At 37.0% G+C, this 27,315-nt stretch overlaps 2 protein-coding genes across 2 annotated transcripts in view; one reads left to right on the top strand and one right to left on the bottom strand.

Moving 5' to 3' along the window:
* LOC306857345 (uncharacterized protein MYH16) overlaps positions 1-6,551 on the top strand; it is a 54,877-nt gene extending 48,326 nt beyond the window's left edge. The window contains exons 19-23 of the mRNA XM_079397251.1: positions 2,383-2,508; positions 2,586-2,756; positions 3,211-3,411; positions 4,852-4,998; positions 5,101-6,551. Of these exons, the coding sequence (XP_079253377.1) occupies positions 2,383-2,508; positions 2,586-2,756; positions 3,211-3,411; positions 4,852-4,998; positions 5,101-5,250 (795 nt within the window). The 3' untranslated portion in view covers positions 5,251-6,551. The remainder of the gene's footprint in view (positions 1-2,382; positions 2,509-2,585; positions 2,757-3,210; positions 3,412-4,851; positions 4,999-5,100) is intronic.
* Positions 6,552-7,109: 558 nt separating this feature from the next.
* The window catches only part of LOC306857346 (growth arrest-specific protein 7-like), a 40,023-nt gene continuing 19,817 nt past the window's right edge, over positions 7,110-27,315 (bottom strand). The window contains exons 4-14 of the mRNA XM_079397252.1: positions 26,933-27,018; positions 25,392-25,445; positions 19,372-19,461; positions 18,998-19,113; positions 17,717-17,791; positions 15,040-15,118; positions 14,624-14,752; positions 13,786-13,909; positions 10,449-10,528; positions 9,568-9,666; positions 7,110-9,479 (exon numbers count right to left, since the gene is read on the bottom strand). Coding sequence (XP_079253378.1) covers positions 9,366-9,479; positions 9,568-9,666; positions 10,449-10,528; positions 13,786-13,909; positions 14,624-14,752; positions 15,040-15,118; positions 17,717-17,791; positions 18,998-19,113; positions 19,372-19,461; positions 25,392-25,445; positions 26,933-27,018 — 1,046 coding nt within the window. The 3' untranslated portion in view covers positions 7,110-9,365. The remainder of the gene's footprint in view (positions 9,480-9,567; positions 9,667-10,448; positions 10,529-13,785; positions 13,910-14,623; positions 14,753-15,039; positions 15,119-17,716; positions 17,792-18,997; positions 19,114-19,371; positions 19,462-25,391; positions 25,446-26,932; positions 27,019-27,315) is intronic.

Consider the following 27,315-nt stretch of genomic DNA (forward strand, 5'->3'; position numbering starts at 1 on the left):
TTACAAACTCTCAGTCAGAAATGAACAAGGCCAAAGTTAACTAAAACTAAAAAAAATAAAATTGTCACTTGAAATAAAATAAACATTAACTGAAATAAAATAAAATATTAAAAACATATTTCACGTTTTCATTTAGTTTAATTTATACTACAATAACTAAAACTAAAACTGAAATAAAAGTGAATAAAACTATACAGACATATTCAAAAACTAATGAAATGACAAAAAAACACAACAAAATGACTAAAATGAAAATGAGCATCAAGAAACTGAAGCGTTTTGGAATAATTCAACCAAACACATCCGGTTTGAGCTTAATCAGATATATACAACATAAACATAATATTAAAACATACATCTTCACAGTGTGTAAGTCACATTGTGAACAAGCTCTTTCCTGTAACAATGTAGCAGTATTTAAATATATATACAGGTCCTTTTCAAAAAATTAGCATATTGTGATAAAGTTCATTATTTTCTGTAATGTACTGATAAACATTAGACTTTCATATATTTTAGATTCATTACAACACAACTGAAGTAGTTCAAGCCTTTTATTGTTTTAATATTGATGATTTTGTCATACAGCTCATGAAAACCCAAAATTCTCAAATCTCAAAAAATTAGCATATTTCATCCGACCAATAAAAGAAAAGTGTTTTTAATACAAAAAAAGTCAACCTTCAAATAATTATGTTCAGTTATGCACTCAATACTTGGTCGGGAATCCTTTTGCAGAAATGACTGCTTCAATGCGGCGTGGCATGGAGGCAATCAGCCTGTGGCACTGCTGAGGTGTTATGGAGGCCCAGGATGCTTCGATACTTGACACTGGACTTCAGGCATTTTGGCATTTCCCTCTCCCCAGTCTTCCTCCAGACTCTGGCACCTTGATTTCCGAATGACATGCAAAATTTGCTTTCATCCGAAAAAAGTACTTTGGACCACTGAGCAACAGTCCAGTGCTGCTTCTCTGTAGCCCAGGTCAGGCGCTTCTGCCGCTGTTTCTGGTTCAAAAGTGGCTTGACCTGGGGAATGCGGCACCTGTAGCCCATTTCCTGCACACGCCTGTACACGGTGGCTCTGGATGTTTCTACTCCAGACTCAGTCCACTGCTTCCGCAGGTCCCCCAAGGTCTGGAATCGGTCCTTCTCCACAATCTTCCTCAGGGTCCGGTCACCTCTTCTCGTTGTGCTGCGTTTTCTGCCACACTTTTTCCTTCCCACAGACTTCCCACTGAGGTGCCTTGATACAGCACTCTGGGAACAGCCTATTCGTTCAGAAATTTCTTTCTGTGTCTTACCCTCTTGCTTGATGGTGTCAATGATGGCCTTCTGGACAGCAGTCAGGTCGGCAGTCTTACCCATGATTGCGGTTTTGAGTAATGAACCAGGCTGGGAGTTTTTAAAAGCCTCAGGAATCTTTTGCAGGTGTTTAGAGTTAATTAGTTGATTCAGATGATTAGGTTAATAGCTCGTTTAGAGAACCTTTTCATGATATGCTAATTTTTTGAGATAGGAATTTTGGGTTTTCATGAGCTGTATGCCAAAATCATCAATATTAAAACAATAAAAGGCTTGAACTACTTCAGTTGTGTTGTAATGAATCTAAAATATATGAAAGTCTAATGTTTATCAGTACATTACAGAAAATAATGAACTTTATCACAATATGCTAATTTTTTGAAAAGGACCTGTATATACTTTAAATGAATGCAATCATTGTTTTGATGATTGATCATTGCTGTCACTTTTGAGTACTCGTGCCCAGCTCTACATCCTGCTGTTCTATTCTGAGTGTGATTCATTGGCAAACAATCAATCAATCAATAAATAATAAAACAAATAATACTAAATAAAATAAAATGCATAAATAAATAAACTGCACACATTTCTATAGATATAACACTATTGTTATAATGAATTCTTTTGGCCACAATAATTAGTGAAAATCTGATATCGTAACAGTCCAAGTGCTTTTATTTCCAGGGCAAATATTAAACTTTAATTTCTAACATGGAGTACCTAAAACCTCCTGTGTTATGTATTTTTGGATAACTAGTCAATACTTTTGCAGTGCCTCGGTCCATTTTTTTTTTTTTTCGAATTATAGCAGTACGAGAAACACGGGTCATTTATCATTTTTATATGCAAATGATGTCCAACATTTCTCATTTTCATTTTAGTTTAACTTGTACTAAAATAACTAAAACTAAATTTGAAATAAAAGTGAATAAAAACTATATAGACAGATACAAATACTACTAAAAATAACCACAACAAAAATTACTTTTTTTAATCTTTTTTTTTTTTTTTTTTTTTATATGCAAATGATGCCCTTTTTTTTGTCATGCTGCTAATGTGAGCTGTTGTGTGCTCTCAGTTCCAGAGTGTGTCCAGCGGGAAGCGGAAGCTGGAGGTGGACGTTCAGCAGCTGACGCAGGAGCACGAGGAGCTGCAGACTGAACTCAGAGCAGCCAACGACAAGGCCAAGAAATCTGCATGTGAGGTACAGACACACAAACACTCAGCGCTGAGAGAACGGCCTGATGGTGCTGATTGTGACGCTGTGCTGCCGGTCTGCAGACGGCGCGTGTGCTGGAGGAGCTGCGTGTGGAGCAGGAGCACATCATGCATCTGGAGCGTGTCAAGAAGAGCCTGGAGCTCCAGATGAAGGACATGAGCGGCAGACTGGAGGAAGCTGAGCAGATGGCCATGAAGGGAGGGAAGAAGATCATTCAGAAGCTGGAGGGACGGGTAAACATTGTTAACCTAATGAGCGGGGCCGGGCCATAAATATTAGCACATACAATATCATAAGATATTACAGTTTTTCTCGATTGCTTAAACACATTTCTTGAAACTATGCCTCGTATTCTCAAAACAGTAAACACGAATCCATAACTTCTAACTCAATTCCCCAAACTTCCTATATTTTCATATTTATGAGATGTTGAAATTACAAGTTATAGCTGACAAAAAGTCAAAATTGTCATTACGTTATTAACTTATGATTGAAGTCATAATGCATTTTAGTAGTGCATTTTAGTATACAATAGTAATATATTTCTGTCATCTTTAATTTTGTCGGTTTGTGGTGAAGAGCCAGTAAAACATGTCCAGAGCTTATGTCTGGTTTATCCAGCCCTGATCCCGAGTGTCTGGTGTGTGGAGTGATTTGCTGTGGTCTCTGTTCTCTGTAAACGCTCAGGTGAAGGAGCTGGAGCTGGAGCTGGACAGTGAGCAGAAGAGACACACTGAGACGGTGAAGAGCCTGCGTAAGAACGAGCGGCGTCTGAAGGAGCTGCTCTTCCAGTCTGAGGAGGACCAGAAGAACCAACACTGCATGCAGGAGCTGGTGGAGAGACTCCAGATGAAGATGAAAGCCTACAAGAGACAAGTGGAGGAGGCGGTAGGACACTGCTGTTAACCTGTGGTTTATGCTGGTTAGTGCTGGTATAAACACATCTGCTTCACTGCCAGTCAAAGCAGCATGAGGTTTCTGGTCAAGCTGGTAGAACAGGATATTCCTGCACTAAAGTCCAGCAAAGCCAGAAGGACTGGCTGCAAACCAGCATGAACCAGCGTAAACCAGCCTGGGGCAGCATGACATTTTAGGATTTTTATAAGGATCGTAACTCTCATAGATTTGACCTTTTTATTTTCACATAGGTTTGGACCCTGTAAAACTTTAGCTAATTTCAACATTTAGCCTCACCTTTCTATGGAAGACTGCCACATATGAATAAAATGTCTGCTTTGGATAAATCATAATTATACTCATTATTATGAGAAAAAAAAGCCAGAAATATGACATACAAAATGGATGTGATGAAAAATCATAATTGACAAGTCAAAATTGGCATGCTAAGTTAAATTATGACAAAAACATATATAATTAAAAGTCAATTGTGAGTCATAATTATGACATAAAAGTTGAAACTGACAGTTATATTTATGAGATAAAGTCTCATGACAGAAGTTATAGTTATGTAATAAAAAGTCAAAATAATGACTGTCATTTACGAGATAAAAATAAATTTATTTGAAAAATCTGAATTGACAAGTCAAAATCAACATTTATAGTTATGAGATAAAATTCTTAATTATGACAAAATTTATAGTTATGAAATAACAACTCAATTTAATGTCATATTTATGAGATTAAAAAGTCATAGTGATGAAAAAGGCGTAATTATGACATGCCTGTAAAAAGTCACAATTATAATATAGATAAAAAGTCTTGATGATATGTTATGAAATAGCTAAATGACATACAAAGTCATATATAAATATCAATATATAAATCAAAATTATGGCAGTCATATTTATTAGATTAAAAATTGAAATGGATATTAAGTCATACTTATGAAATAAATTCAAAGTCAGGTCATTTTATATGATGATAACCTAAAAGTCATAGTTATGACAAAACTGACAAAATGTCATAAAAAGTCGAAATTATGAGTTAAAAGTCATAATTATGTTATATAATCATGATTTGCCAAAGCATGATTTTGTTTCTTATGTGGATGTCTTCAACATTTTAATAATTAATGTGTTATGAAAAAAAACATGAATTAACAATGAGCAATAAGTTATATAATAGTGCAAAATGTAGTATAAGAAATGTATTTGTATATTGCATTATTTGTATGTGTTTATTATTGTAATGAATATGGCCTTTGATGCTGATACGACAATGGAAATGAATGAATAAATACAAACAGTAGAAAATAAATGAATTAATGAATGTTCAACTGAGCTTTATTTTGAAGTGTAACTGTGAAACTTCATCAAGCTGTCAAACATACAGCATGTATTTCTCTGATCTGCTGTTGTTGATGCACAGGAGGAGCAGGCGAACGTGAATCTGGCCAAGTACAGGAAGACGGTTCATGAGCTGGACGACGCAGAAGAGCGGGCCGACATCGCAGAGTCTGCGCTCACCAAGATCAGGACCAAGAACAGAGGCAGCTTCGGCAAAGGCTACTCCTCAGTGAGTGTCTGTCAGGACAAATGTTACGCCATCCATCTCCAGCAGGAGTCATTAACGCTCTGCTCGTGTGTGTGTGTGTGTGTGTGTGTGTGTTTGACACAGGGTTACAGCACTCCCTATCCTGGCCTGGTGAGGTCACCTAGCTCTGTGGGGTCAGAGGGCAGAGGTGAGAAGGTCACTGATGACGACGAGACAATCAGCTCTCTCATTCCCACGTACTTGAATTCAATCAAGAAACTCATGATCGATTAGAATCAGAGATTTTTCAGCCATTTTTGTCTTAACATATAACTGTAAACATAAAAATCTTTTTATTACAACAAGTATCTATGTTCAGTATTATATTTGGTATCATCAGCATGACTTTACTATCAAGAAACTGTAACTTTGATTACACCTGTAGTTTGATTTTGTAAAGATTGAGTGTTTCGTTTATTTTGTAATGTAGTCCAAGGAATAGTTCACCCACAAATGAATGTATTCACTCTCAGATTTGGAGAAATGTAGCATTGCATCACTTGCTCACCAATGGATCCTTTGCAGTGAATGGGTGCCGTCAGAATGAGAGTTCAAACAGCTGATTAAAACATCACAATAGCTGCGTGTTTGTATGAAACATATCCATCAAGACATTTTAAAATAAAATGCAAGCTCATAATCCATAATAGCGCTTCCTCCAGTGAAAAAGTCCATCTCCTGTTGTCTCTCACATCAAAATCCACTCACATGTTGGTAGAGATTTTTCTGTTTTTTAATTGATCGACTGGAGTGGTGTGGATTATTGTGATGTTTTTATCAGCTGTTTGAACTCTCATTCTGACGGCACCCATTCACTGCAGAGCATCCATTGCTGAGACAGTGATGTAATGCTACATTTCTCCAAATCTGATGAAGAAACAAAACTCATCTACATCTTGGATGGCCTGAGAGTGAGCACATTTCCGATGATTCCTTTGTAATGAGGACTGCTTTAGTTATACATAGCCAATAGGACAAATACGTTTCTGTTATACACATTCACTTTGAAATTAAATCATAATATTCTGAAAAAATTCGAAATGCATTGAATGAATATCCATTCAGTGTATATTATTCCCTTTCTCAGTAATGTCATGTTTGCATTAATTTTGTATTTATTGATGACAGCTACTTAAATAGTGCAAACGAATAAATCCTATTTAGTTAAACATTAAATTTAATTATATTCCAGAAAACATAATGGATGATATTCAGCAGTTATTCTTCATTTACATCCTTGTATAACAGGGAGAGAATGAATTATTTGAACATGTACATCAGTAATGTAGATGCGTTAAATGCAGAAGCTGTCAAAAACAATCAAATCCAGTTTAAACATCTTGATGATCATTTAGGAAAAGTGTTAATTGATTTCATATAAAAATAAGCAGTGCAGAATCATTTACATATATTATTTGTAGCTCTCTCACTATAGAGTAAATGGGTTGGGGAAACAATATTGGGCCCAAATAATGACTGTTTGAGACTTCTGTATATTCGAACAAAAGACAGAAAATAAAACATCTTTATGTGTTTGTGTTCATTTCTTAATTGAGTATGAAGTAATGTAAACCCTGAGTCCATGACTGTGAGCAGCTGTACTCATATACAATATAATTCCAGATCTGTTACAACAAATATGGATATGTTTATGATTTTGCATTGAGTTGTATAATATCCTGCGTAAGCTGAAATCAACACTGACTCTCTGTACTTGCTGATCCATGTTTCTGGTCTTACATGATTCATACATGTTATTCCAAAGGACAAAAATGTAATGGGTTTCTCCACCTGAATCAGATTTCCTTTCGATGTTCATTTCGGTAAGTAACTCCCATTTCTTTTTTTGACAGGTATTTCTTTCTCTCATTGAAAATCCTGATTTTACTCAGAAATAAATAGCATTATGTAGATAAATGGGTTCATGTCCACTTTAAAGAGACAATTCACGCAAAACTGAGAATTCTGTCATCGTTTATAACCCTCAAGCTGTTCTAAAGAAGAGTTTCTTTCTTCTGTTGAACATAAAAACAGTTGCTGGTATGCAACTAAATATGGAACTAAACAACTGTTTAGTACCATTTTTTTTTTTTGTCCATCAATGGCTACCGTCAGCTGTTTAGTTCCATATTTTTTCCATATACTGGAAGTCAATGGCTACCGTCAGCTGTTTAGTTCCATATTTTTTCCATATACTGGAAGTCAATGGCTACCGTCAGCTGTTTAGTTCCATATTTTTCAATACTATGGAAGTCAATGGCTACCGTCAACTGTTTAGTTCCATTTTTTTCAATACTATGGAAGTCAATGGCTACCGTCAGCTGTTTAGTTCCATATTTTTTCCATACAGTGGAAGTCAATGGCTACCGTCAGCTGTTTAGTTCCATATTTTTTCCATACAGTGGAAGTCAATGGCTACCGTCAACTGTTTAGTTCCATTTTTTTCAATACTATGGAAGTCAATGGCTACCGTCAGCTGTTTAGTTCCATTTTTTTCAATACTATGGAAGTCAATGGCTACCGTCAGCTGTTTAGTTCCATTTTTTTCAATACTATGGAAGTCAATGGCTACCGTCAACTGTTTAGTTCCATTTTTTTTCAATACTATGGAAGTCAATGGCTACCGTCAGCTGTTTAGTTCCATATTTTTTCCATACAGTGGAAGTCAATGGCTACCGTCAGCTGTTTAGTTCCATATTTTTTCCATACAGTGGAAGTCAATGGCTACCGTCAACTGTTTAGTTCCATTTTTTTCAATACTATGGAAGTCAATGGCTACCGTCAGCTGTTTAGTTCCATTTTTTTCAATACTATGGAAGTCAATGGCTACCAGGGTTGGAAATTATTGGGGGCTTTACCAAAATGAACAAAATGTCCTACAAATTCAAGATAAAGTGGCAAAAGGGGCATTGCCCCTGCACAATAAAAAAATTATTTGCCGCTGTTGCAATGAAAAATAAATGTGAAAATTAATGAAAAAGTGTCTATTCCTGGAATTAAATTTAGATGTGCTCACACTGCACCAAGATAGCTTAAGTTTTTTTTTTTTCAGCATTGAGCCTTATAACCAATCATATGAATTTATGTTGAGCTTAGGAATGCAATGGCCAATCAGAGGCATTCAAATGAGTCAGTGCTGAAAACTCCTGTGTTGTTGTTGAGTGTGCATGCTCACTGATTGAGTTCTTTGCACTTGTGAATTCCCTCATCTTAAACAACACTGTACAGAACGCACATATGATGCCAATAAAAGATTCATTTTGTAGCTTCAGTGACGAGAGTAACGTCATGGACTGACATGTTTGTCTGTGAAGCACAAGCTGTTTCCCCATAATGCTGAAACAAAACACAAAGTTTTTACATGGATTCTATTAATTAACATTAACAATCATTATTACAATATCAAGAGCAATAATCGACAATTATCATTTTTGTCCTATTGCAGCAATAGTAACTCCTGTTTTTAAACACAGTTTAAATACAATTTGAAACAGCCAATTGCTATTGGCAACAGTTTAAAGCATTTTATTTGATTGAAATAATTGGTTAAATCCAAGTGTTTAACATTAAAAACACAGATACAGTTATTAAGTTGGTGATAAAAATTCCCCTCACGAATGTAAAAAATGCCCCTGGAAATCAATTCCAGCGGGGGAAAATTGCCCCTTAATGGAAAAGTTCATTTCTGACCCTGATGGATACCACAAACTGTTTAGTTCCGTACCATATTTTTTCCATACTATGGAAGTCACCGGCTACCGTCAACTGTCCTAAATTTTAATCAACTGTTTGGTTACCAACATCCTTCAAAATATCTTCTTTTGTGCTCAACAGAAGAAAGAAATTCAAACATGTTTGGAACCACATGAAAGTGAAGTAAACGATGACAGAATGCTCATTCTTGTGTGTTCTGTCGCTTTAAGGCAAGCGAGAGCTTTGATTAGTCACAGAACTGAAATCGGTTGTAATAGTTGATGCAGCAGCAGCGTTTACAGTATATATTAGTACTATTTCACATACATGAACTCAGTTCAATCTATGCTGAATCCTAATGGCATGATTGCATCAGTAGATAATGACAAGCACATCAGTTCTCCCGGGTGAAATCCTGCAGATGTTCACACAGTCCCTGTCACACCTCGAGAGCTCTTTCAGTCAGATCTGTGGGAAGGTTATGGTATATAACCTCTCGGTTTGAGTCGTGTTCGTTCTCCTGGTTTAGGCCTGACAGGGTTTTTGAGAGCTCAAACCTAGATTAGGATGACATGGAGCGCTTTCTCTTCAGCCAGAGCTGCGTTTCAGCGTCTCTAAAGCAGCCGGACGAGGGAACGAGAGCGAGTCTGATGGTGTCAGATGTCCATGTCCACCGGTCTCAGCTCGCCCGTCTTGTGTTCTTTGACCCACAGCTCTCGATCTCTGGCGGGGTCCACGCTCCGCAGCAGTTTGTCCACCGGCTCTATGGTCTGGAGATGAAACAGCAGGTTATCAGTACTCATGATCTGCATCAGACTGTACTGTACGAGTGAGTGTGGATGAGGCTGTTTAACTCACGCTTTGGTTGAACATGTCGGTCTCGTGTCGTAGTGTTGTGTACTGACACAGATGCTGTCTGATCATCTCCACACGCTCCACCTCCAGACGCTCCAGCTCCTGTCAGGAACAAGACGTAAGGAGATTGTCTATTTTATTTGGGGTTTTAAGAGAAAATGCTTTTGTTTGTAAATCAAGAGTTTTCTTGCATCTCTTAGTAGTCTTGAAACATCAAGTTTCCCAGAATTTCTCTATTTTGTACAGTGCCCTACATCACACAACTTCTCCATTCCTATACAAATGGTAGCACTTTACAATAAGGTCCCATGAGTTAACATTAGTTAATTCATTAAGCAATGCATTGCACATTGTTACAGGATTTATTATTCTTTGTTAATGTTAGTTTAGAACTGTTCATTGTAGTTGATGTCAGCTCAGGTCCAATAAATATTAACAGATGCAACTTTATTCATGTTTAGTAAATGCGGAGTAAACATTAACAGAGATTAATAAATGCTTTAGAGGTGGTTTGCATGTTAAATAATGTATTTAACTAATGTTAGATCTCTGTGTGTGTGTAAGTGCATTGGTTTAGTGGCGTTAAGTGGTAAAAGTGATTTATTTTCGCATTCTTACATCATGATCTGAGAGTAGCTTTATTACATGTCATTACCAAACCTACATGTGAAACTGGAATTCAAATCAAATTATTTTTATGTTTGTAAGTTCAAAGTTAACTGAGAGTAGCTAACGTCCAAGGCTTTATTCATCATTTTCACCAAAAAAAAAAAAAAAAATCATCATTGCCATCTCTCGTTTGACAATTTTAAGTGGCATTATCTGAAGAATGGTCCATATCTGTGTTCACCCAGAGCTGTTATTGGTGTCTGTGAATCTCTCACCAGACTGCTGGTCACCATCTCCTCAAACCACTTGGACTGGGACTGATTGTAGAGATCAACACATCGCATCAGATCATCACCTGAAGATACACATAACTCATATTTTACATTTGAAATCATCAGCATGCATCATCAGAAGCACAAACACACACCAGCTCATGATGGAACTGCAGTAATATTCTTATAAGGATAATAATATAAGGATCTTTTTGCAGTAATAATCCACACATGTAAATAAGAGCACTGCATTTATATCAGTATTTTCATACCACTGAAAAAGTGCTTAAATACATACAATAACTCTGAAATGTTTCGACATTTTTATTTAGGGATGATTTAAATAAAATAAAATGAAAATCAACTGCTCACTTCACTCAATATTTTATATAATATTCTATGCATCTGTTTGTCTCTAATGTGCAATGAATGCACACATCTGATTCATGAGGATAACATTTCTAAGATTTATATATATATATTATGAAGGAAACACAGAGAAGGTAAATAAAAAGGTAGGTTAAGAATGTAAATATAGCACAAAATAAACACTTAATATCTACAGTTGTGTTCAAAATAATAGCAGTGTTTTTTAAAACGTGAGTAAAGCTCAAAATCCTTATAATATTTTTTATTTCCATTCATTGGGAACACTGCACATTATATTTTACATCAAAACATGAAGAAAAACTATCAATATTTTAATTACTTCACAGAAAATGAAGAAAAAAATGGTATTGGGCTGTTCAAAAAAATAGCAGTGTCTGCATTTTTCATTACAAACTCATATTTACTCAATAAACTGAAAAAACGTTACGATTTAGCATTCCTGTGAATCACTAAACTAATATTTAGTTGTATAACCACTGTTTTTGAGAACTGCTTCACATCTGTGCTGCATGGAGTCAACCAACTTCTGGCACCTGTAAACAGGTATTCCAGCCCAGGATGATTTGACAACCTTCCACAATTCCTCTGCATTTCTTGGTTTTGCCTCAGAAACAGCATTTTTGATGTCACCCCACAAGTTTTCTATTGGATTAAGGTCCGGGGATTGGGCTGGCCACTCCATAACCTTAATTTTGTTGGTCTGGAACCAAGATGCTGCTCGCTTACTGGTGTGTTTGGGGTCGTTGTCTTGTTGAAACACCCATTTCAAGGGCATTTCCTCTTCAGCATAAGGCAGCATGACCTCTTCAAGTATTCTGATATAAGCAAATTGATCCATGATCCCTGGTATGCGATAAATAGGCCCGACACCAAAGTAAGAGAAACAGCCCCATATCATGATGCTTGCACCACCATGCTTCACGGTCTTCAGAGTGTACTGTGGCTTGAATTCAGTGTTTGGGGGTCGTCTGACAAACTGTCTGCGGCCCTTGGACCCAAAAAGAAAAATTTTACTCTCATCAGTCCACAAAATGTTTCTCCATTTCTCTTTAGGCCAGTCGATATGTTCTTTGGCAAATTGTATCCTCTTCAGCACATGTCTTTTTTTTAACAGTGGGACTTTGCGGGGGCTTCTTGCCGATAGATTAGCCTCACACAAGCGTCTTCTAATTATCACAGTACTCACAGGTAACTTCAGACCATCTCTGATCTCCCTGGAGCTGATCATTGGCTGAGTCTTTGCCATTCTGGCTATTGTTCGATCAATTCGAATGGTAGTCTTCCGTTTTCTTCCACGTCTCTCTTGTTTGGCTTTCCATTTTAAAGCATTGGAGATCATTTTAGCTGAGCAGCCTATCATTTTCTGCACTTCTTTATATGTTTTCCCCTCTCTAATCAACGTTTTAATTAAAGCACGCTGTTCTTCTGAACAATGTCTGGCACGACCCATCGTTCTCAGGTTTTCAGAGAGAATTGGATGTACAACATGTGCTGGCTTCATCCTTAAATAAGGGCCACCTGAATGACACCTGTTTCTTCACATAATGAATGACCTCACTGATTGAACTCCACACTGCTATAATTTTGAACACGCCCCTTTCACTTAATTATTCAATTACACAGACTCAGGAGCATTCATATCATGAATGTTGGGTCTGTTGGTTTCTCTGAGTCTACTACACCTACTAGTAAATTATTTGCCATGTAATATGATTTATACCAAAAACAGTGATTGATCTGGTTAGTCATGTTGGACTGCTATTATTTTGAACACAACTGTATATTTCTATGGAAACCCAAATGTATTTTTAGTCTGTGAACACTTGGATATTTTTAGTTAAATGTGGTTATTTGCAGTTATATATGCGGGGGGTTTTTTATGTTTAATTTTCTGCTTAATTTATTTGACTCCTGTCAGAAAGGATTGGATGAACACACTAAAAAAAATGGTGCTATATAGCACTAAAAGTGGTTCTTGGCTCATAATCATAGGGGAACCACTTTTGGTGCTATATAGCACCATATATTTAAAGGTGCTAAACAGCACCTTTGTCAGATGGTGCTATGTAGAACCATAAGAGGTGCCATATTGCACTGTATTTCTTCAACAAAAATGGTGCTAAACAGCACCAACAGTGGTTCTTTGGATCCAAAGAACCTTTAAAGAGGCTTAACAGGTTCTTTGTATGGCAGTGGTGCTATATAGCACCTTAATCACCCCAAAGAACCGCTGAAGAACCATACAGGAGCTTAACAGGTTCTGTATATGTAGCGGTGCTATATAGCCCCTCAGTCATGCCAAAGAACCGCTGAAGAACCACTGAAGCACCAAGATTAGCACCAAAAGTGCTTACCCTATGATTACGAGCCACAGATATTTTTTTTAGAGTGCAGAGTAAAGTGAGCAGATGAGTGTTGCTGCTATTGAGCACAATTGCAGTTTTCTAAAGTCGATCATTTTAGTAACAATTTAAATGTGTAGTAAATGTATGTGATGTTTGATGTGTAACAGAACTGCATCATACTAGAATTTCACATCAGATTATTATTTTCAAATTCCTCTTTAATAACCATAATGCAACACTAGATGTCAGCAGACACAAACATTCCTCCATACTTGCTGTTCATTAGGTTTGTGTTCACAACAGAATACTTTTGCCTATTATTTCTAAAATAGTATGTGAATCTGTAGCCATTATTTCAGGGATAAACGCTTTAAACCATCTCGCTACTGCATTATGACATTGCATGCTTAATTTGCTGAGTGGCATCCAGTTATCATAATGGTGATAAATCTGTAATATTTTGTGTGAATATATCTTGATGGATTGAATCCGTCTGTGGAGTATCTTTGGGTGTTTATTATCTGATAATAGGATGTCACATATGTGTCGTGTCTAAGGCCTGTATTGCCATGGACGGTTGAGAGGTTTGCTGAAGCTGTACTGACCGGCCTGCGTGGATTTCCTGCGCGCTTTCTTGATGTCCTCCTCGATCTTACTGCTCAGTTTGATCTCCAGCTGCTGGGTTTTTAACTCCAGATCCTTCTGCCGGTCTGCAAGCCCTTTCCGTGCCTGAAGAAGAACATGAGATATGAGAATATGAGAGACGAGGTGAGCGTGACGTGTTTTATTCAGGCTGGGTGTTCAGAAGCATCTGCTGATGCATGTTGAGATCCAGATGCTGCTGAATAAATCAGAGCTCTCATTGTACAGTGATATGAACAATTAAGGATCTTCAAAGATGTATATTTACTAATTCTTAACTCTACCTCTAATTATTCAAATCCTTATAACAATAGCACATTAAAATCACTTGTTCTTTACATTACGCTCTTTCTTAAAGGAATAGTTCAACTTAAAATAAAAATGCTGGCAATTACTTACACTCATGTATTTCTATATTTGCATGTGTGCTTATTTAAACTTGGCATTAATGCGGCCGATCACAAAACATGTGAGAACCAGCGCCGTTTGCTGTGTGAATGTGTAAATAGTGACCGTTTGTACTGAGTGCGCTGTCCCTTTAAAAGACAGCAAATTGTTTTGTTCCTGTTGGCCAGATCAGTAAATGCTCTATGAGAAGGTCATTGGTTTGAAGGGCATGAGATTATATATAGAAACCCAATGGGCTCCAGAGACGAAAACGGTCCAATTCTCCAGAAAATATGCTGGACATTTAATAACGCATGAGAAAAATCCCTGCAACTTTAGAAGAGGCTAAATATGAAGACTAAATATGGCCACATTTCATGACGCATGAGATGAATCATGTTTTGCAGTCAGTACCTTCTCCACGGCGGCGTTTCGGCTGGCCAGCTGCTTCCTGAGATCCACCATGTGATGGTCGAACTTCTTCATGTCCTTTTTGAAGTTTTCTCGGAATATCAGCAGAGGCTTTTCCACTTCACTCTGAAGCTAAATCACATCGGAGACAGACCGAGTATTTTACTTTAGAAAGCAACTAAAGCCAAAAGTAAAAAAGAGCCTCCTACATCATGTCTTTTTATTGCTTCAGTGTTATAGATGCATATATGTACAGTAATACTGACAGTGTGTGTGTAACATCTGCTCTCATATTCTTGAGAGAGCGGAACATCAGCACAGAGCACATTCCTCCACACCAGCTGTGCGTTTAGACCGGATCAGAATGAATCCTATAGGCTTTGAATGCGGTGCTGCATCTTTCTATTGCAACATCTCACCTTGGAGGAGAACTTGAGATGAACTTCTGCTTCATCTGCCAGGCTTTTCTTCAGCTGAGCCCAAGCTTCTCCAAGCGTGCTGAGAGAAAGATGACAAAGGGCAATATATTTAATAAAATATATTTAATAAAACCTAATAAAATATACATTAAATGTAAAATTTTATATATAGGGCCTTATTAAATTTATTAAAGATGTTTTATAAAAATAAAAAAAATTGTCACAAATATTAAATCATTTTTATAAATGTAATACATTTTAAATAAAATATAAAAATGTATTTATTTATAAATAATATATAAAATATTTATAAATAATAATAATAAATAGTATCATTATTATTTTATATGATATAATTTGTCTTTTCCTTCTCTTCTCTCTGTTTGGATATGAACGCTGCAGTCATGAGTGTTGAGCGGATCAGACTCGACCGCCTCATTCCTGAGATGTTTCAGATGTTTAGACTGAGCCGTTCTCAGGCCTTCCCATTATGACTGACACACCGATTCAAAGGAGAACTTTCAATAAAAGACGTGGGTGGAATTTAACAATCTAAACTTTAGCTGAGTCAAATCCACAAGGCTGAATATCAATGCTTTTCTTTCTCACTGTTGCTCAGGGAAGATAATTCTGTATGAATCCATAAAAATACATCTGATGATTCATTTCTCCCTCAGACATCAGATTCCAACCTGAACCTCTGGTCTGAACCTGCTTCTGTTTACTGAGAGAGGTGGGCAATATAGCTATTATACATAAATATATTTGTCAGTATTTTGACTTTTTCATTGAACATATATCTTTATTTTATTTACTTTTATTTTGCTCAGCAGGGCTGCATTTATAGATCAAAAACATGGTAAAAAGTTTGAAATATTATTGCAATTTAAAATAAGTTTTCTATGTGAATATATGTTAAAATATAATTTATTTCTGTGATCAAAGCTGTATTTTCATCATCATTACTCCAGTCTTCAGTGTCACATGATCCTTCAGAAATCATTCTAATATGCTGATTTGCTGCTCAAGAATCATTTCTGATTATTATCAGTGTTGAAAACAGTTGTGCCACCAAATATTTTTTGTGGAAACTGATATATTGTACTTTTCAGGATTCTTTGATGAACAGAAAGTTCAAAAGTACAGTATTTATTTGAAATATAAATCATTTGTAACATTATAAATGTCTTTACTGGCACTTTTGATCAACTTAATGCATACTAGATGAATAAAAGCATTAATAAATAAAAAAATAGGACCCCAAACAATTGAACAGTAGTGTGTATAATGTATGTGCAGCATACAGCACCAATGGCACGTGATAAGTTCTAGAGGCCAGTCAGACAATGGCAAACATGCAAAGCCAAAAGGTCACGACCTGCAATTCTGCAACAATGATTTCTGCATGGCAGCAACACAAGCAGTGAATTTAGGAATAAACCAGAGGTTGTGAGCGTAGACGTAGGAGCCGGACAAAAAAAACAACAATGGTCATTACAAGCGACGACACAGCGGGGGCTGAGAGTCAGAAGAATGGCGGGATTGTGCCGTCTGTCTGTGGGACGGTGGGCGGCGCTCGATGACACGCTTCGCATTGTACATGAAACAATTAGCCTTCTCTACCAGACTGACATGCTGCTGAAAAAAAAAAAAATCGCTGGCAGTTGTGCTGATACCAAACACTAAAAGAGTACAGCAGCTGATGGTGATTTACAAAAATACATGCACACTTGATAGTGAGGATGTGTGACACTGAAAGTGATAGTTTACCTAAAAATGAATATTTGCTGAAAACGTGCTCACCCTCAGGCCATGTGAGATGTAGATGAGTTTGCTTCTTCATCAGATTTGGAGAAATGTAGCATTGCATCACTTGCTCACCAATGGATGCTCTGCAGTGAATGGGTGCCGTCAGAATGAGAGTTCAAACAGCTGATAAAAACATCACAATAATCCACACCACTCCAGTCCATCAGTTAATGTCTTGTGAAGCCAAAAGCTGCGTGTTTGTAAGAGACGAATCCAGCATTAAGACGTTTTTAATTTCAAACCGCTGCTTCCGGATAAAATACCACCCATAATCCATAATAATGCTTCCTCCAGTGAAATCATCTGGTCTGAATCAGGAGAGAAATCTGCACAAATCAAGCACCGTCTACAAGACAAAACAGTTCAAACAAATATGTTGGTGGATTTTGATGTGAGAGACAACAGGAGATGGACTTTTTTACTGGAGGAAGTGCTATTATGGACTCATATTTTAGTAAAAAAATGTCTTAATGCTGGATTTGTTTCTTAGAAACATGCAGCTTTTGGCTTCACAAGACATTAATTGATGGCTGTTTGGACTCTCATTCTGACGGCACCCATTCACTGCAGAGGATCCATTGGTGAGCAAGTGATGCAATGCTACATTTCTCCAAATCTGATGAAGAAACTAACTCATCTACATCTTGGATGACCTGAGGGTGAGTACAGTTTCATTTTTGGGTGCACTATTCCTTTGAAAGAGGTTTCACATTGTCAGTCACAAACCATTCAGCCATGACTGTAGTTAGTTTATAAAGCATTATATTTATCTGAAGGTCACTGCATGAGATTCTGAGTTATTAAGGAGAAAAGAGGGTGTATTATTCCACGTCTGCCATTGTTTTCCTCCAAACACTAGGTGACGTACCCTTCCTCCTGCGCCGCCAGCGGGATCTGCGAGAGCTTCGACAGGTTCTTGGCGTATTCCTCCTCAATCCTGATCCTGTCCAAATAAATACATGAATTTAAGTTGCACTGGAGTGATAGAGCACATGGATCTATGGCACATGCAGAGCATGTGAAGAGACTGAGTGCAGATGTCTGTTCTGACTTTCACACACTAAGGTCATTTCCTTCCCAGACTCAAATGTTTCTCCTCAGGGACAAACACACTTCATGTGAGCCCCGATTGTATCTCATTCAATCCAAACTCAGCGCAAACATCACCGAAGAAGAATTAAGAGCCATAACATTAAAAACTAACGTTTGAGAGCAGATCTAAAGTTCACGTTCAAGCACTCTTCCCCTGAAACATGATATTAATGAAATGCAGGAAATGAGCTACAGGAAGTTGCATGTGTTGCGTTGTTGTGTTTTTATGTTTTTAGTCAAGGCAACAGAAATAACAGCTGCTATATCAAGCTATTACACAGTTTCATTAACATAGATAATGCAATATCCATAACCGTATTTGTTGTAAGACCTTAGTAACCACACATACTGTCATGGTTAGATCAGCGTAATGATGCTTTCTGGAACAACTACTGTGCTATTAAATATAGTATCATAAAGACATTCAGAAACTATAACTAGCTGTTTCTTTCCACTTCAAAAAACGGGATTATGAATTTATGCCTTGCAGTTGAGACTTTGTCATGTAGGATTGTGACATGTGACTTTAAATTTCACAATTATGATTTTATACCTCACAATGTGACTTTGTTTCTCATAACTGTGACTTGATTTCTTATTTTAAACATTTTCAGTAATTATTATTATTATATATATTTTTTGTAGGCTACAACTGCCATAATTGTAAAAAAAAGAAAAAAATGAAAAGAAAGGTACACCAGTTACTATAGAAAACCCATGAATGTTTGTTTGGTGCCACTGATCCCATAAATAAATACATAACGAAATAAATATATAAATAAATGAATGAATGACAAGATTTTTTTAATTATTGAATTATTATTACACAATTTTTATCTACTTTTTCCCTGATTATATCCTTCAAAAAAAGAAAGTGGAAATAAAAGATGAAATATTTTTTATAAAACAAAGAATAGGTTTTCAAGAAAATACTTTTTCAGCTTTTTTACTTCAAAATTCATGTTGAATTCATTTATGTCATTTGTTTGTAATTGTGAAATGTAGTATCAATTTCAGAGTGAATATTTTTTCTGTCTTCTGGATGACAAACGTTTACCTCTCCCGCACGAACTCGGCCATCTCTTTCTGCATCTGCCTTCCCTTCAGCTGTTTTTGCAGCAGAACCTCGAATCCTGAGATGCTGGTGCTTCCCTGAGGGTCCTTTCTGTCCGCCTAGATCCACAGACAAAACACAAGGCAGATTCATGAGCACAGAAGCGTGATAAAGTGGCAGAACAAGGATTCGGTGGGATCTTCTCCAATCAAAACTACAAGCCAAAGCAGATTACTACAGATGTTTGATGAAATTCATGCTGTTAAACAGTATAAAAGGATATGCAAAGCATGTCATTCGAACTGTTTGTGAGGCTTTTCTAAACTACATGAGCAAATCTTTGTGGTTTGTCAGTGGTTGGAGACATTCTAGCTTACCCAAAAATAATCGCAGTAGCTCCACTCATCTGGTTTGAGCAGCTGCTGTTCAGACATGTGCAGTGGAAGAGGAAACGTCACGCAGTTGATCTACAGAGGGAAAGAAATCATCCAGAGACATCAGCTCGCAGCAGGACATGAAGAACAGAACGAGAAACTGACAATCAATTCCAACCCTCAATACAGAGCAACTCACAAACTGTAAAAGTGGACAGTAAGCGACGCCAGCAAAGCTTTAGGAGAACATGTTCTATCTAAACTAGCTTATGACAGTCAGTGCTGCCAATCACAACAACATCAGTGACGAGACGACCGATATAATATAATGGGCATCATAAACTGCTAAACTAGACAAATAAAGGAACAGTCAACAATTCTAATCATAAACATAAAGAAACACAATCACCCATACTTGAATGAAAATTGAACAATAATTAGGGTTAATTCAGGATAACTGCCAAAATGGCAAAAAGTACCCCAAATTTGACCTGGATTCACCCTCGTTAATGTACCGTTTGAATTGAATCACTTCACTTGTTTGTGTGTTGGTGGGGAGATTTCACAGCCACTCTTTCTACAGTTCTACACCAATAGGTGGCGACAAATGAGTCAGTCAATCACTAATTCAAGCGATTCGTTCAACAACACTGATTCATTCAGACTTTATGTTGATTTGAACTGATTCGTTCAGAATACTGATTTATTCAGGAATGAATCAAGTGAGTGGCTTTGTTAGTGAGTCATTGAATCATTCATTTGAATTGATTTGTTCAAAACACTGATTCATTAAGAAACTAAATGGACGAGTGGCTTTATAAGTGAGTCATTGAATCATTAGCCTCGTGTAGCCAGACCTTCAGACTGACGGCTGAAGGTCTGGAATCCATGGCAGCTTTCATTGGCCAAGGCCCGCCCATGAGGCCGTTTGACCGACATGTCAAACAACCAATCACAGTTCGTTTCGTTCAGCGTCACGTTTCGGGACATGGAAATGTCGCCACAATAACAGACTCTTGGACGTATTTTAAAGATTCTATGCTGCAAACTTTAAATATTTCACATACTTTTGAAAATCCAGCGTTTAGTTGATCTTGATAAGCGCTCGTCGTCACAGTTGTAAACACGACGGCTTTCTTCTTTCGTGAGGGGGTTTGGCATCTCGGCATCTTTGTTTCCAGGTGGAACGTTAAAGAACGCGGCACGCACATCTCCCGAAAATCCCGTATAATTCAACCAATCCGATGACGACTTTGAAACTCCTGGAATGTTTCCACTTTTGTGTGCATCAGACGTTCAGCCAGCGGTCAGTGGGCGTGACGTCTGAGGCTGAGACTATTGAATTTATTTAAATGGATTCGATCTAAACACTGATTCATTCAGGAACAAATCAGGTGAGTGGCTTTATCATTGAATCATTCATTTGAATTGATTTGTTCAAAACACTGATTCATTATGAAACGAAATGGACGATTGGCTTTATGGGCGAGTCATTGAATCATTTATTTGAAAGGATTTGTTCTAATCACTGATTCATTCAGAAACGTAACGGGTGAGTGTCTTTCTGAGTGAGTCATTGAATCGTTGACTGAACTGAATCGTTAGGAATTATATTGTATATTGTAAAAAATTTATATTTGAATGAAAAACACAAATATTACTGATGAATCATGAATAATGATACCACAAACATATATTAAGAAAGAACATTTTTATGTCGCTGGTCGTTAAGATGTGTGTGCTTTACACTAGTTAGCGTGAATGCATAGGTTTATGTAGAAATACTATAAGCAGGCATATTTGTCAAACTTTGGTATTTCAATATTCTTTCCTCATATGTACGATAAATACATGTTTTTCGTGAGCCGCTGATATGACTGCAGTCCTCATCTCAATGTGTGTCATTTGAGACTTTTCAAAATAACTATTCTTTTTTTTTAGGTGCAAAGTTCTTCACGCATGTTTAAGCGTTAAAGCAGCTTGTAATGTTAATGCATGAGCTCCACGTACGATGATATGTCCTGTACCGTAAACACACTCGATAAGCAGCAGCTGTTGATCAATTACAGCTCAGTGTGGAGCTCCAGCTGCTGTTTATGCACTTTAAACAGAGAAAACATAAGGACTGTAGCTGTAACACCCCGTGCTAGTATGCAAAAGCTTACTGACCATCTAATAATTGATGCTCATGAATGTCTACACAGTTTATGGGCTTCAGATTATTTGTTTGTTTATGCAAAACATTTTAGGCATTTTAATCACAGCGCCATTGCATTAAGAATATATGAATGTTATTTCATTTTTAATATATTAATATTAGTTTAGGTTTAAGTACAACAATAACTAAAATTAAAGCAAAACTAAAACTTCAAACAAGTAATAAAATGACTATTAAGTTGAAACTGCATCTGTTGCAAAACATACAGTGATTTCACCAGTCCGATGAATACTGCCCCGCTCTATGTTAGCATTTTCCATCAGTGCTTCCTTCACACAGATATTGACTCTACTGTTTAGATGCAGAATGACTTGCGTGGACGTTTCTGAGGTCTGAAGCTCCTGTCCGCGAGAGGAAAGTATGATGCTGACTCTGAGTTGGTGGCAAAGGCAATTCCCTTTTGGTTTGAATGAGCTCACAACACTCCCCATGTTGCCTAATGTTTGAATCTGCATCACAGCAAATGAGGAAACGGCACAGAGCTGGCCTCATATTGCAACTGTTGTCTCACTTCTGGTTTGTTTGCAACTGGGTTTTTCTGGATAAACAGAACAAGCGTGTGCATTGACTGGTTGCACAATGATCATAAGTTCCTCCGGATCTACACACTGATCCTCCTGAGATTTTCAGAGGCTTATTATGCTGAAGCTGGATACTGTGAGGAAAGATGGAGGAGGAGAACGAGTCTCCACATGCGTTTGCATCGGCTCTGCTGAAGATAATCAAGTGTGGCACACTGGACTAATGAATCGAAACTGGTTAGAGTCTGCGTCATTGTCGGCATGATGGGAACTATCTGATCTCCATGTCAGCAAACATCCCAGTAATGTGAAAGGAAGATGGCAGTGGGTGTTGAAATGAAGACGTCAGCTTTCTGACGCACACACACACATTTTTATATATAAATATAAATATTTATAAATTATTATTAGGGCTTAAAAATAATTGATAGATTATTAAAAGGCTTGCTGTTTAGTGACTAAAGAATGAACAGCCTAGAAATTCCCTCTGCATTCAGGAAAGTCTGTTTTTGTGTGATGCTTCAGTTTCATTAGCTGTTCTTTTTGCTTGTATCAGCCCTAAACTATACTGAAATGATATGGATACTGCACTTATCAAAACGAGTGTTAAGTTAAACAACCAGACGTACTGCACAAAAAAAGCCTCATTCTGACAATCATAATAAGGTGGATGCAGTGTAACAAATCAGACAGTTTCACAATAAGTCATTTTCTCTTCTCATTTTTCTTATTGTTACATTGTTTATGTATGAACAGCTCTTTGTGTCTCTGATAACGCTTCAGACAGTGACTCATGTCAAACAGTCGGGATAATACTAGTCTATCCAGCAATAATAAATCTCTTACAGATTGTTCACTGAGGAACGAGTCAGTAAGATCACCACGTTTATTTATAACTAGACTCCTGTGAGACTGCATTGCCGTAATGCTGCATCTTATGATCTCTCTATGCAAATCAATCAAGTTAAGAAGACCATCAGTAGTTACACATCAAATGAGGTTAAATATGCCTTGTAGTTTAACGTAATTTCAGAAATTTACATGAATAATATGCTTATCAAAGCTACACGGCTAATATTTCTTTTCTAAGTCAAATGCAGTGCATTTGCTTACAGACGTCACTTGTATCCTCAGAAACTCAAAGCGTTCTCCTGCTGGATGCGGTTTCATCATTCATCTGTAATGCATCCCAGGTGTGCATTTCTGATCTGTTTGTGTTGCACAACACAGATGCAACTATGATCATCACACCTGATGCAGAGGAACGTCAATGTAGTTGTCCTGGTACATTTGCAACCCAGATTTTCTGTTTTGCTACAATAACTGGTTACATGACAACACAAAGAAAGAGAAATGTTTTGATTCATATCGATAGCTTTGGTTATTTTATGTCCCATTTAATAATTAAAGGAGACATCGGATGCAAAATTCACTTTTACATGGTGTTTGAACTGAAATGTGTGCTGGCAGTGTGTGTACACAACCACCCTATAATGATAAAAATCCAGACAGTGCTTTTTTTTAAATTCCACAAATCATAAGTACTTTTTCAGATCAAGCCGTTCACAGATTCTGGGCAAAGTGATGTAGCTTTGCCCAGGCCCCTCCCATGACTATTGACTGACATTGCTGTTTTATCACAGACCCGCCCCAGTCAACAGTCCACCAATGTTTCGACACCGGAGCAGGTGTAGACAAGAATGTCTCCTAAGAGATTGAGGTGTTCTGTTGTTGGATGCAATAGTGAACATAGCAGTTGTAATTTATTCCTGACATCTGAGCCGCTGAAGACGCAGTGAATTACTTTTATTTTTGCAGGGAATGAGCCCAAAAGTTCAAATGATTTGCAACGGTTGCTTTGTTGCATGCCGTCCACTACAGTACATTAAGGTTGCCTTTGTAGAGGGTATGTAAAGGTGTTTGTTAATGACTAAGTCAGTTTTCAAATGTATTTTAAATCATTTATGAGCAGCTATAACTGCATGAATAAGAATGGCGACTTTAACGCACAAATGAAAGAGAGGGACGGGGTGAGCAGAGCTCATTTGCATTTAAAGGGACATGCACTGAAACGGGTCATTGTGAACAGAGCTGTTTTTGACAAGGTGTTGTTTTACACTACCATTGAGAAATTTTAACCAAAGTATGTTATAGACTTTTCATGAAGACCCTTAAGAATCATACCAACCTGTGAAAAATGGGCATATGATTTCCCCTTTAAAAGTCTTAGTATTAATATTCAGTATTTTTTGTCTGGCACCAATATAAGTTCTGTCAGCCAATGGAATGATTTGGGGTTCCACATTCTGGTAGGATTTGGCACAATACTAATTATTTTCAGAAAATGGGAATTATGGATCGATTGGATCATTAAAAGCAGGCGATGCACAAGTTGTAGAGGTGTAAAGTATTAAAGCAATAGTACATCAGTACTATACTTCAGTATTATTTTGGAGAATCCGTACTTTACTTGAGGCCTGTTAAAACAGAATACTTGTACTTTTACTCAGTTACATTTACAACTTGAAAATAATAGGTAAAAGAACAAAGTACAAGTGTTAGCCTATATTTAATCATGATGTAAATCTTCTCACAATGATTTAATAAAATAAAAATAGCATTTTTTTCTCCTAATGTGACTAACGAGCCAATCAATCTTACTCACATGAGATCATTACTGGGTGACGTAGTCCTTTCAGACACAGACTATATTAATGTGTTTTTATAAAAGCTATGATTGATGAACTTGAGTCAAGTGTTAACACAGTTCTTGATTAGTCTACAAATCTTTATATTCAAATGTCAACACACTGTAAAATCATCTGCTGAATATATTCAGGTAACAGGTTTCATTTTAACATCCGCTGTCTAAGTGTCTTTCCTCCAACGAGGAAATAGTGATTTTTTTCCACCAAATTTATTGCATTAAAGGGGTCATATGACGTTGCTAAAAAGAGCATTATTTTGTGTATTTGGTGTAATGCAATGTGTTTATGTGGTTTAAAGTTCAAAAAACACATTATTTCCACAGAGGAAAAGGAAAGTCATCGCAGAGGCAGAGCAAGTTGGAACAAATTGCTTCAAGATAACATTTTGTTTTCGTTATAAAAGCATGCACCAAAGATTCGTTCACAATACAACCAGAAACATGCTTTAGTAAAGTAAACATTGTCCGTTTGGGTTTCCTGTTTGCTTGAATGTGTTTTGTTGTCATGCAGTTTAAGCATCTGAGATCAGTTTGTTTGTCAGTCTTCTTCGTGTGTTTGTTCAGCTGTCATACTCACAGTTACTGTGGATTCGCACTCCTGCTTCCTGCTGGGTGAAGTCGAGCCAGGACTCTGACAGAAGACACAAAAATGAGCGTCAGACATCATCGTGATGCTGCGATGTGTGTGTGTTTGTGTGGTGCGAGTTGTCATCTCCACCCTGAGCTCATCAGGAGGGAGAGAGAAAAGAAAAGTCCCTTGGTTTACTAGCGTTTGCGTTTCATTGGTGACATCTGCCGCACCTTCACTAAATGCTCATTGAAGGTGATATTGTGCCACTGCAATGCATTTTTCTGAACACTCTCCCCTGTTTTCCATTGGTTGGCTTGACATAGTTCTGCCCCCAGACTCACACGATTGGTTGAGCTGATGTTGCTGTGTCGGGATGCAATGTTTTGAGAGCTGCACATTCAGGAGAATCAGCCTACGAATGGCTTACTAATAGTCAGTCTTGTAAAGCCAGACCTTTGATTAACAGCATAAGCACATTACAGCTGATTCTGGCCAAAAACGCCCACTTAAACAGGAAGAAAACGACTGACCAACCCATGGAGCACCCAACCTTAGCAATGACAGATTGACGTGGGGAGAAATATTCATATAATACTGTAATAATAATAATAAGTGCTGATTATTTCACAGATGAACATTTGGAATAATTTGTAATGTTTTTCAAAGACCTCTCTTCTGCTTACCATGCCTGTGTTTAATTGATCAAAAAATACAGTAATACTGTGAAATATTGTATACTGTTTTGTATGTGAATATATGTCAAAATTGTATTTATTCCTATGATCAAAGCTGAATTTTCTGAATTGTCTTCAGTGTCATATGATCCTTCAGAAATCATTCAAGAAACATCTGATTATTATCAAAAGTTGTGCTGCCAAATATTTTTGTGGAAACCATGATGCATTTTATTTTTCAGGATGCTCTGATGAATGGAAAGATAAAAAACAGCATTTATTTGAAATAGAAATTTTTCGTAACATTATAAATGTTTTTACTGTCACTTTTGATCAATTTAATGCAGCCTTGCTGAGCAAAATCATTCATATCTTTTTTTTTTTTTAAATCATCAGTACTGTGTAACTTTGAATATAAAGTAGAATACTCAGATCTGATCATGGATATTTCATTTGATTGCTACAAATTGCTTCAAAAACAAAGAACTTAAACTGGATAAATCAAGTTCAGGTTCTTTCTGAGAAGCACTCGATTTAACATTATCATTATCATTTATTATTATAAATGCAACTCGTTTCCTGGCAGATTGATAAAAAGCACCTTTGGGATAATATTAGATTTTGGCAGATTGAGAAACTGCTTTATAATCCCTCCAAAAAAAATCATATCAATGTTGAATCATCAATAAATTGATATGCAATGAAAAATTTAACTAGCTCAAAGAGTCTCAGTTAGTTTATTGTTTTAATGCCAGTGATGCAGATGGAGAGACATCCAAAAATAACTTTTGGAATGAAATCCGATTTGTAGTCCAGAGGAATGTGCTAAATGTATAAATGAGAACTAGTCTATATGTGAGAGATCAGCCGTACCTGTTGATCTGTGCTGGTCTTCCGCATCAGTACCTGCGATGGCTCAGTCTGATGCAACGGGCTGCCATTACCATGAAATCCATTCACTGGAGAGAGGAAGAAAACACTGAGATGAGTTTTATTTAGAGCAAGGAGAGATCAAAATCTTTCCCTCTCACAAGGTCGTGTAACAAAGACGCAGAGCAGTGTGTAATGAACAGCATGCACTGCTATTGTGTACAGAATCGATGCAAGTCTCCGTTTGTGAATTGAATTCATACAATGTTTGTCACAAAACACGCTGCACCAAAGCGGCTTTCCAGTGATACACTAAAAAAAGCCAATTCATGTTTTGGAATCACTGAAAAGAATCAGTTCATATGAGTCATTCTTTAAGGAATTTG

The sequence above is a fragment of the Barbus barbus genome (assembly GCF_936440315.1).
Source record: "Barbus barbus genome assembly, chromosome: 38".
Taxonomy (NCBI): domain Eukaryota; kingdom Metazoa; phylum Chordata; class Actinopteri; order Cypriniformes; family Cyprinidae; genus Barbus; species Barbus barbus.